Raw genomic sequence first — 12,100 nt, 5'->3', positions numbered from 1 at the left:
CCACTATTTCCACGTGAAACAGGTTGCTTGGCTTCCGTGTATTATTAGCTGAAAAAAAAAACGCGCAGAAGATCATCTTAAAAAAAATAACGCTAAAAAACTTTCTGATCTCTTCCCCGCGGAAGTACCGGCAGCACTTATCGCCAAAAGCAAAAGTTGCACCCAAACTCTGCATCGGTGATACTTTTATCGCTGACAGTGCAAATATGGCAGAGGCGCTCAACCAATATTTCTGCTCGGTGTTTACGCATGATGACGGCATCAGCCTACACTTCCCATTCTATGAACACATTCTGCCAATTAGTGACGTCACGATTACTCCGAAAGGGGTGTTAGCGCCTTTACTCAATCTAGACACCAAAAAATCACCTGAAGCTGATGGAATTCCAAACGCTCTTTTTTCTCGGTATGCCGAGTGGTGCTCAAGGTACCTAACATTAATATTCCAGAAGTCATTGTCCAGCGCGAAACTCCCAACCGAATGGAAGTATGCAAAGATTTTTCCCATACCTAAAACAGAAAATCCGTCCCTCCTCACGTCATACAAGCCAATTCATTTAATTTGCCCATGTGCTAAATTACTCGAACACACAATATTCAAACACATATCCGTCTTTCTGAATGACAACGCATTAATTGATACCAGACATGGGTTTAGGCGAGGGTTTTCCACCGTAACTCACCTCATAGAAACAGTTCATGATTTAGGAGCATCTTATAAGCAAAGCCAAGTTGACATAATATTCCTCGATTTCCAAAAAGCATATGACCGCGTCTCTCACTCCAAATTACTGCTGAAACTAAGACCCATACTAAAGAACGACACCTTAATTAACTGGATTTAAGAATACCTGTCTTTACGGAAACAATGTGTTCAAGTCAATGATGCAGTTTCTTCTTCCGCAAACCTACACTCAGGCATTCCACAAGGCTCAGTTTTAGGTACGCTATTCTTTCTGATTTTCATAAATGATATCCTCAGTGACATGCGCGCCAAGATCATGCTTTTCGCATACGACTGCGTCCTGTATCATGATATACGTAATGCGAACGACCAGGTAGTTTTAAACACCACCCTATCTAAGATACAAACTTGGTGCTCGAAATGGCAGATGACCATTACTCTTCAAAATACCGTTGCAATGACTGTTACACGCAAAAAGAACCCCTTAACATTTGCTTATAACATCAACAACCAGTGCTTAGCTGTCGTTTCCAGCTACAAATACTTGGGAGTAATAATTTCATCAGATCTTAGGTAGAATGAACATGTAACACACACCTACAATAAGGCGTACGTTACCGAACGCTCGAAATATTCGAATGGTACGACTAAACAGCGCTGATGGATGGGACGGAAGAAGACAGACACAGAACTGTTTAGACGTATACCATTCAACATGAACCAACCAGCTCGACTCAGCCCTCTCCTTACAAAACATTTATCCGACCCGCCCTAGAGTATACCGCGATTGTCTGGGATCCACATACACAATCTAATATTACCAAACTTGAGAAAGTTCAAAGAACATCACCTAGATTCGTCCTTAACTCATACAGCTGGCGCAAGTCCCCATCATTACTTCTAGAAACTGCAGACTCGAAAGGCTGACATCCAGACGTTACCGGGATAGGATGAAATTTTTTCTGTATACTCTGTAATAACCAGTTGGGAATAGACGAAAGTTTATACACTCTGCCAGCCAACCGCCGCTCTACGCGCTCGTATCACACCAAAAAAAGTCCTAGATTTTTCGTGCAGGACTAACGCAATTTAGAAATTCGTTTTTTCCGCGCACTATTTGCGACTGGAATGCGTTATTCGCCGACAAGGTTGACTGCACAACGGTGCCGTCATTCCTCTGGGCACTTGCTCATAAATCCTAAGTAACATGTGCCTCCCCCTATCAAAATGACATTCATATTGTAAATAGTATCTTGTGTTTTTGTGTTTGTTCTGATTTATCATTCAGCGTCCTGTATCTTGTTTGCTGATTTTGCTGTTTTTGAATTTGTTGATTTGTATTATCCACTCCCGCCTGAGGCTTGACAATAAGGTTTTCAGAACCTGTAAAATAAATAAAACAAAAAGAGTAAACAGTGCGATAGCAGCTGTTTTCTGCTGGCCTGGGCGTACTCCCTCTTTGCTAACGATGTGGCCTATGAAAAGTAGCTCTCATAGGCAAATGTTACTTCTCTGCTTTCAAGGTTAGGCCGGACGACTCGATTGCGTCTAGTACTGTTCGAAGCCTTTTCAGGTGCTCTTCAATGTTCCAGGCGAAGACGACATCATCTAATTATACTAGACAAATTTACCACTTCAGGTTAGGCTAGTTAGAGGCCGTTCATGGTGGAAATACGGGGGCGTAAACTAAACGAGGCACAAAGAAAAAGTCAAAGGACACGCGCCGTGTACTGTGTTACGGCGCATGTCCTGCGTCTTCTTTTTCTTGATGATACCACCACTACCCAAAAACATGCATCCCGTCCACCACAAGGATCGCAGAGAGAAACGGGCTGAAGCCCTCGGCAGGCGTTTCAGAAACTTTGTTTGGTTTCGTTTACGGGGTTTAACGTCCCAAAGCCACTCGAGCTGTGAGAGACGCCGTAGAGAAAGGCTCCGGAAATTTAGACCACCTGGGGTTCTTTAACGTGCACTGACATCGCACAGTACACTAGCCTCTAGGATTTCGCTTCCATGGAAATTCGACCACCGCAGCCGGGATCGAACCATCGTCTTCCGGGGCAGCTGCCGAGCGCCATAACCACTGAGCCACTGCGGCGGCGTAGAAATACTTGGCGTTGCAGAGCTAACCCAGTGTGTAGTCGATGCGGGAGAGGGGATAGACGTCATTCTTTATGTTGTTCAAGCGGCGGTAATCAAAGCAGAATCGAAGTGCGCCGTCTTTCTTCCTCACTAGAACAACCGGTGCCGTCCAAGGGCTCTTTGGAGGCTGAATGTCGTCATCGCCAAACATTACTTCCATATTGTCCCGGATGGCTTGTCGTTCTCGCGGCGACACATGGTATACGGATTTTTCGGATATGTTGGTCGTGCTGGTCGGTTATGATGCGACGCTGGGCAATCGGCGTTTGTCGTACCTTCGGCGATGACGAGGAACACTAGCTGTAGCTTCGAAGCAGATTGCGGATCTGGTCTTGTCTGTTCCGCGGCAGGATTGGGTTGATGTCGAAAGTGGGCGAGTTCTCTTGGTCAGGCGCATCTTCTGCGGACGGGTCGGTGAGGACGAAGCAGTCTGATACGTCGGATATTTCGTCGAAGAAAGTAATCGTCGTTCCTCTGTTAGCGTGCCCGTATTCTTCGCGAAAGTTAATCAGCAGTACTTCGGCTTGGCCTTTGCGGTAATGTGCGATGCCTCTTGCGATGCCGATTCCTCGATCTAGAAACAACTGCATGTTCCCCTCGATAATGGCTTCAGTGTTATTCGCTTCCGTGGCGCCTACGGTGACGATGAGGCTAAGCGGATGGCTGTTGGCAGTTTCGCGAGGGGCCGCATTTCAGCCACATCTCTCCACATCCTTAAAATGCTGACCGGCCCCATACAGAAATAGAATTGATTTGCGTACCGGCTGCTTGTATAATCCATGCAACGAGGTCGCTCACAACGAAGCCCGAGGTTTCATCGACCGGGCAGTAGGCTCGCCTGCTCCTTCGAATTTTTCGAGAGACAGCTGGATCTCATTTTGCAGCATTACCAACCATTTTAGGCTGGAGAGGTGCATTTACCACCCTCCGGACAAAACCAAAGCTCAGGAAACCACGTGGCGTCGTCCTCAGATGCGCTCGCTTATATGTATCCTAGCGCATATGTATCCTAGCTAGTATAACCCCCAGTGTAAGCACTGTGGTATTGGAGCCACATATGATCACATTCTAGGGAACTGCAAGAAATAATCGCCTCCGGCGGATTTATTACTAGTTCCTTCTCTCGAGCAGTATTAGGACGTGCTGGCCTGCTCGGACCGAAGGACGCAAATCCGGTTCCTTGAGTGGGCCGACGAGGTCGCTAACAGCCATGGGCTGACGGCCACCTAACATGACTCTCATCTAACCAGCTCTTTTCGGTGAAGTAAACGTTTTCCAGTCCAATCTGCTGTGGGCGCCGCCGCCATCCGATAATGGCTCCACGCTGGCGCCTTTGGAAATGAGTCTGTTGACAGCTCACGGGAAGTCCTGCGTGAAAATTCTCCTCGGCTTGAGGCAGGTGTACGATATCAACAGTACAGTGTTTAGTCACTTGCCTGATGATAGAAACCTTAAAGCTATCCGATCATTGCAGCAGTCACTGTAAAATGTAACGTTGCACGAATAGAACACGTGTAGCCCTGTTGTCAGTACCTGTTCGAATCGTCGAAGGTTAAGACGCGTCACGGGGCACCTGAATGGCGGCATGCATGCGCCCAATAATTTAAGCCAGGTTCGTCTTTGAGAATGCATGCAAACTTTAACCTCGTTCACCTTCCATCAGCCACCTTTCCCACTGCACCCTGTCCACCCACTAGAAGCCCGCGGAGCGAAAAAGCGACGACGAAATAGAATTCACCGGAACCAGAAGCCCTCTGGGCTACCGTCCGCATGTTTGAAGCTTCGGCTTAGAGTAGAGGGTAAATCCAACTTCCTCCCTTATTTGTTTTCTCTGCTGCGGCCAGAGTTTCTTAGCAGTGCCAGTTGCAAAACTTGGAATGAAATCCATTTATCTGGGCAATGACTGGTAAGCGGCTCTCTGCACCTTTCCTTTTCCAATCGTCCCCGTGTTTCAGCGGCCCTGGCTGGTTAATCTGAGCAGCGCAAGCCGCGCGGTGCTAACCTCCGAATTTCGGACCATTAGGTGCCGTGTTTTGTGAGTGTTCCCCCTGGGGAGTCTCGCGAATGGTATGCGATCAGAGAGCTTGCCAGATTCGGCGGCGGTAAGCGAATCCGTGTGGCGCAACAGCTTTCGTTGATGGGCGCGCAGGTGACCGTGTCCATCCCGGGCACGGAATTGAACCGCACGGTGGAGACGTATCCGGCGTTCGTGGCGCACCCTGGCTTCCAGGCGTACTACTTCGACAACGCCAACATGCACAAGGAGTGCGCCGTGATGGCCATCAACTCCTTCTGCCTCACCGTGGTCAACATCCTCTGCATCATCATCGCCGGCACTCTCCTGCTCAAGGTATACTTTTTGTATCCCTTGTCAGTCTATTCACTTCACCGACAGTTCAGCCCAAGCCAATTTCTCCCTCTCTGTGTCCGCGAGTTTATTGTCTTACAAGCCTTTCTATAAAGCGGTACAAATGCTCTCGGCCCTGTGTCGGTTAGAGGAGATGAGAGGTTTTGCTTCTGCTATTCTGCGCGGGAGTGTCTTGCTTTATCGGAAGCGCACTGCTCTTGGTAAAGTAACAGAAAGGCCAGCTGTTTTTCCACATTTTCCCAAACAATGCGGCCTTAGAGCACCTATTTTTCGAAGACGTTAAGTGCTGGCTCTCGAATGCCCCCGACGATACTACAGGGCACAGCTACTAGGTCACTCGGAAGGTGCGTAGGCTTTGAACAACGGGTCCCCGGATCTCTGCTGCCGTACTCGGACAATTTCTAAGAGCTCTCTCCTCAGTTCACGTTTTTCGACCTTGTTTCTCGTCCCCTGTGGTAAGGAAAGGCACGTTTGTGCTTCGTGATTGCATCTGTGTCCACTTTATACCATCACCCTCTGTCCTCTGTGTCGAGCCAGCTCTCTAAGCTGCAAATGGTTTTTAAAGTACGATTTTTAAAAATTAGTCACCTCCGTAGAGCAGTCCTCGCATCCCACTTTAACATGCATCCCACTTTAACAAATTAACATGCAGAAAACCAAAGTAATGTTCTACAGGCTCTCAAGGAAACACCAGTTCACAACTGGTAGTGAGGTGCTGTAAGTGGTAAGGGAATACGTCTACAGGGGAATAACTAAAAGAATAAGAATGGGGTGGAGCGCATATGGCAGGTTCTCTCAGATCATGAATGGCAGTTTACCAATATCCCTGAAGAGAAAAGTATACAACAGCTGTATCTTACCGGTACTCACCTATGGGGCAAAAACGTGGAGGCTAACGAATAGGGTTCAGCTTAAGGACAACGCAGTGAGCTATGAAAAGAAAAATGAAAGGTGTAACGTTAAGAGATCGGAAGCGGGCAGAGTGGGTGACGGAACAAACGCGGGTTATTGACATCCTAGTCGAAATCACGAGGAATAAATGAGCTTGGGCAGAGCATTTAATGCGAAGGCAAGACATACCGCTGGTCCTTAAGTGTAACTGAGTGGAATCCAAGAGAAAGCAAGCGTAGCAGGTTGCGGCAAAAAGTTAGGTGGGTTGAAGGAGATTAAGATGTCTGCGGGGATACGGTGGCCGCAACTAGCAAAGGACAGGGTTAATTGCAGAAGCCTTGCCTTGTAGTGGGCGTAGCCAGGCTGCTGGTGCTGATGATAATTTAATTTGTAGAAAGTTAGATGTCCTCAAACGAGCACGTCATCGGTCTCCTATTATGAATTAGCCTGTGGCTGACGATGTTCTCAGATGGAGTCAGCCATTCGGTGCGTTGGAGTGTTGTTCTCATAAGTTATGTTCACTTTGGTGCGGGTAATTGGAACACTTCCTCTTTCGAACTGCCTTCTTGCGCGCATCCAGATCAAGGAGATAGCCCCGGAGTCCAGTATGCCGAGAACGCAACGCTTCTGGAAGCACGACATCAAGGTGAGTTTTGCACACTTCTAGTCTGAGTGACTGCAGCGCTGCAAGCCTCAGAATGCGCGGCTGAGATAGAGCCGAGCAGCACCCGTCTTGAATGCGTGATTTCTCATTACATACGATTTCGCAACTCTCCCTTTGTCCTTCGGGCTTAGTCATTTTATTCAGTGCTTTATGCTTCCGGACCCGTGGACATTGTATTGAAACTTCGGGGGTCGCGCCAGATACGTTAGTTTCTGAAAGCAATCGGAGGTTTAGGCTTAGTGCTAGTATGTAGTCTAGTGTGATGATCATCATTTTGGTTGTTCCGAAAAGTGACCATCTTCTCCTGACGGCGAATAAATCCACGCAAGATGCGCGTGTACAGAGCTGGTGTGCTCCTTACGAATAAGTCAAATAGAACGTCGCCACAACCACGCTTATTTTGTTGCCGTTACTTTCCTGCTCCTCGCAGGTTGCGCGTGACTACAATCGAACCCTCCACGAGTCCGACTTGGGCCAGGAGTTCCTCCAGGAGTGGGCGGTGAGTTTTGGGAACGCCTCAGTACTCTTCCTGGGTGGGAAGGCGAGCTGCCTGCCATGCAAAAGCGTTTATTAGCGGGACTGCCGAGCATTCCTGTTTTAACCAGTCGCTGAGTCTTGGGAACTTTTCTTTGATAAGTTTCTTTTTTTGTAAATCCTAAGGCAGAGGGGGTTATGGACATAATTGCTTTGGTTTGCAACCTATTCACAGCTGTGATATCACAACACTGACTGTAATCAGTACTACAAATTTTCAGCAATTGACCTGTTCTCTCGGTGCAACTGTTTTCGTAATATATTTTTTTGCGAATTGACCACACCATTTTAAATCTTTTCTTCACTTCTTTTAAACCTTGTATGAAACATGCAGAAAGTAAGCGGCGTGGATCCCAAGATAATGTCCTCGGATGACCCGCAGTCACGCATAGCACAGCTCCAAACATTGCAAGACATCCTCATGGTAGGTGGAACGCAATATGCATGCTGAATTTTATCATTTTTTAAGCCCCACAGGGGCTTCTGCTGCACACAGATGTTGGTCAGTTGCGACACCGCGAGTTCCTGAGCATCCGTAGGGACATCCCCGCAGGGAGATGATGGTGAGCAATGCGTCACCGCGAACCCGAGCACCCACGCTTAGCCGTACGTGGCATCGCCGTGCCCGGGGAAAAGGGGATCCTGGTGGTTGAGCCGATGCCGAGTATTTGGACCTTTAAGGCCCCTCGGCGGAGGCAGCACACCACTTTGGCCCTAGCTTCCTGTAGACGGCACCTCTAACCTAGCCCGACCGGAGGAAATCGGCTTTTACTTTCCTATCTTCTTTTTCCCAACTCTCCTGTCTCCTGTTCACTTCAAGGATTTTCCTTTTTTCCTAGCGGCGAGGGCTAACCTTGTTGACAAACTACCCTGAGTTGCATCATATTTGGTTGCAGTTGAGGTGTACGGTCGGCGCTGACATGACTTGCTAGCAAGTTCCTGCCCCATCCTCTGGTTTGGCGCCTTGGTGGGTGGCTGGCACCACAGCCAAACACATAATTTTATAGCTCCCCCTCTGTCACAAAACGATCGCCCTCACAAAAAGGGCGGACCGATGCAACTGCAAAGTTCTTTTAAAAACCAAAAACATTTTTAAAGTACCATGTTCATCATAGCGAAAAAACAGAAAAATTAACAAGAACTATGTCTACTTAGGGCAGGTACCGCAGATCCGGATCATGAGAGGGAAATACCTAGAAGAATAAGAATGGGGTGGAGCGCATATGGCAGGTTCTATCTGATCATGAATGGTAGCTTACCAATATCCCTGAAGAGAAAAGTACACAACAGCTGTATCCTACCGGTACTCACCTATGGGGCAGAAACGTGGAGGCTAACAAAGAGGGTTCAGCTTAAGTTAAGAACAACGCAGCGAGCTATGGAAAGGAAAATGATAGGTGTAACGCTAAGAGATCGGAAGAGGGCGGAGTGGGTGAGGGAACAAACGCGGGTTAATGACATCTTAGTTGAAATCGAGAGGAAGAAATGGGATTGGACAGGGCATGTAATGCGAAGGCAATATAACCGGTGATCTTTAAGGGTAACAGAATGGATTCCAAGAGAAAGCAAACGTAGCAGGGGACGGCAGAAAGTTAGGTGGGCGGATGAGATTAAGAAGTTTGCGGGGATACAGTGGCGGCAACTAACAAAGGACAGGGTTAATTGGAGAGACATGGGAGAGGCCTTTGCCCTGCAGTGGGTGTAGTCAGGCTGATGATGATGATGATGATGTCCCCATTCCTGGTGTCAAATGTCTGACCGATGCTTTGGGCCCAGGCTACAAACTATCAAAAATGCCTTGCGGTGACCTGCTGCTAGAGCTAAGAGACATTGCCCAATATTCAAAACTTTGTGATCTGATGTCCATCGGGGACACCCCCGTGTCGATTTCAGCACGTCGATCTCTAAACACCGTCCGTGGTGTGATTTCTCGGATTTCATCAACCTCACTGAGAAAGAGAAGCTTGATGGTCTCAGAGACCAGATTTAATAAATGTACATCGTATAAAAATAAGGAAGGAAGACAGCAAGTGGTGCAGCAAGTCGATCATATATCCATCTATTTCTCAGTCCACAAAGCTTCCTTCATGACTATCAAGAACTGTTAGTGGAGTGTTTCTTGAAGAAGAAATATGTGTGAAAAATAACAAGTTGTCTGTAATTGTACATACACGCCTCGCTCGAATTCTTTGCCTCAATCTATCGAAAAGCTGAAACAGCTGATGACCTGCGCTCAAATTTCACATTAAGTAACGTAATCGTAGGCAATTTTTTGTACGGGCACTGTCTTGCAGTAACCGTACTTATTTTAGCAGACAGAACTGCTATATCTGCAAATTTTCATGTGCGCCATTTGAACGTTGAATCCAGTGCGAACAGCAACGTTGCAGTGTGTTGTGGCACAAATCAGGGTGCCGCACATCTGACCACAACAAGACCGGCATGTGCAATAAGCTGCTGGTCCCTTCACTGATGGCACATGGCACCGAAGTTGAAGTGCCTCAACGCGCGACTCAGACGCTGACTAGGTGGTTGACGTCTGTCTTGCTCCTTGTCACTCCTTGCACCTGGGCTCCTTCTCCAGCCGTATCTGCGGGTGTGTGCCAGCGAGCACAGGAAGGAGTGTCTTAGCCTCGAGTCCGCGTTAAATAGTTGGATCATTTTGTGAGCACCAAATACTTCTTCACGGATCCTAATCGGTTCCCTTCGCCCGCTTCCACAGGACGCCGAGGATGACGAAGTCTACCAGACGGTGACAAGGCATCTGGCCAGCCAGCCGGCAGTGAGTGTGCCCCTAGTCTATTACTGACGTTCATCGGTGTGCGATAGCCTGTAGGCACAGAAAAAGTTTACGGTTTCATATTATCTGGGTCTAACAGAGGAGCTGCAATCCTGGCTCTCTAGCTGTTTCGTTCAGGCACAGGCCACGTCACTGAGTTTTCTTTTTTCACCGAACTGTTCTTTTGCCACTTCTCTGGTCGCCAACTGCGCAGCGTTGCCTGATCTGCATGTGGGGTGCACCCTTCGTGATTGCGTATATCTACGCCCTCCGTGCGAATGGCTAAGGCCCGCGCTTCGTTAAAGCGGTGCATTTCATCCAGCAATCTCGAGAAGGGCGTGTATTATTGAGAGAAACCGTTTTGTTGCGAAAGCAACACTACTCTAGTCGCCGAGCCATGTAGCGGAGCGATGGAAAGGCCAAGCTGCGCGCGCGCGCGAGGAGCGGATGACGTCACACGGCGCACAGCTAACGCGCCGAGGCCGCCGCCGGAGCCGCCGCCGCGCGCTCTCCATCGCCTCGCCGACAGTTTCCCTCTCTTTCCCTCTCCTAATCGCCATCTGCGTGATTTGTGGTGTATATAAAATTGGCAGTTGTTTAACTCTGCTACGCCCGGATATACGTTGCCTGAGGTGAGGGCGAGGTGTCCACATCTCGATGGACCCCTGAACCAGAGGGAAGGCGCATAACTGCCCTCTTGAAACAGTGGACACCTCAACCGTGCTTTATGCTAAGTGGCGGTAGTGACAGGTGTGCGCTGCATGCGTTGGCATTGACAACGTTGTGCCGGAAACGTGGCGCTGAAGCCATAGGCCGTCGGCGTTCGTTGAGTTCATTGGCGTTGACGTTGACCACGCTTTATACTTAGACCATTCTAAGGAAAGGAAGTGCGCATAATGGCTCCCTGGGTCAGCGGATGCCTGAATCGCGCTTATAGGTACGTGGGGTGATGAGAGAGAGATGTGGGCTGCAGGCATTGACAAGGTTGTGCCAGAAAGCCATAGGCCATCGGCGTTCATTGTGTTCATTGGCGTTGTCAACGTTTTACACTCCGATCATTTTAAGGAAAGGAAGGCGAGCGCGCGCGGAGAGGCACGCCAGCTGTGCGTAGTGACGTCACTTGCTCCTCGCGCATGCGCAGTGTGGTCGTGCAAGAGCGCGCAAAACGGCGAGACTGTGGGCAATGTAGCTCACGAAACAATATAAGGCTACGCGCAGATATTGCTTTCGCAATCCTCCAGGTTTAACGAGAGCTAAACCACAGCCAATTTTTTTCACTGCGGACGCAACAGAGCTTGGCCCGGCGTTTGACCATGGCCGCCTTGCCGGGTGGTGGCCTCCCGCCATGCGCCGATCCGGCGGACGTGGAGTCTGGGCTGAGACGCCGACGAGGCAGTCAGATGGTGTCCAACATGCTGCACAACTACGAGAGGCGGAGCAGCAAGTGCCTTGGCGTTCACGCATACGTGAGTGAAAACCTCCGCTGGGGGCGACATTTGTAGTCGTGGAACCACGAGGCACCTGGGGCGCCTGATGGCGAGTGATTTCAGTCACGAAAATTCCTCGTACAGTCCATAGATATTTCCAAGATACATATACACAAATTCGATATATGCTAAATGTGACCTTTGGACTTTAAGCCGCTTTTGTTTATACGTCATCTATAGACAGTTCAGTTTAGACTGATGCCGTCAGCAAAAAAACCAGCACGCAGTCTGGGCGGAGGTAAACTAAATGGTGATTTCCTTGAGTCTGTGGAGGACATCAGTGATTTCTGAACGAAAGGAAACATCACATCTTTTTATTTTCCTTAAAGACTCCCAGATTTACAAAGTACACGCGTTGACAGCGGTCACAAACAATTATGGGAAAGTTGTAGCAGCAATATGGTGCGGAAGGCTGTTCCGGCCAGCTGCTAGTCAACAAAAAAGATTTGGTAAGGCAGTAGTACGGGCGCGTCGGCGCAGAGGTGACCGATGCGATGGAATCTGCGTGGTGGGGGTGCGCAGATGTAGGGTTGTTGTGTGTGCGGTGAAC

At 48.7% G+C, this 12,100-nt stretch overlaps 1 protein-coding gene across 1 annotated transcript in view; it reads left to right on the top strand.

The window, feature by feature from the left end:
* The window catches only part of LOC149334837 (uncharacterized), an 84,494-nt gene that overhangs the window by 65,853 nt on the left and 6,541 nt on the right, over window positions 1-12,100 (top strand). The window contains exons 10-15 of the mRNA XM_089551465.1: window positions 4,977-5,177; window positions 6,667-6,732; window positions 7,181-7,249; window positions 7,619-7,708; window positions 10,007-10,066; window positions 11,356-11,529. Of these exons, the coding sequence (XP_089407591.1) occupies window positions 4,977-5,177; window positions 6,667-6,732; window positions 7,181-7,249; window positions 7,619-7,708; window positions 10,007-10,066; window positions 11,356-11,529 (660 nt within the window). The remainder of the gene's footprint in view (window positions 1-4,976; window positions 5,178-6,666; window positions 6,733-7,180; window positions 7,250-7,618; window positions 7,709-10,006; window positions 10,067-11,355; window positions 11,530-12,100) is intronic.

This window comes from Amblyomma mixtum, chromosome 7, assembly GCF_055824585.1.
Source record: "Amblyomma mixtum isolate Tamu chromosome 7, ASM5582458v1, whole genome shotgun sequence".
Taxonomy (NCBI): domain Eukaryota; kingdom Metazoa; phylum Arthropoda; class Arachnida; order Ixodida; family Ixodidae; genus Amblyomma; species Amblyomma mixtum.
The sequence above is the reverse complement of the archived record's forward strand: the minus strand, read 5'-3'. Positions and strand labels throughout refer to the sequence as shown.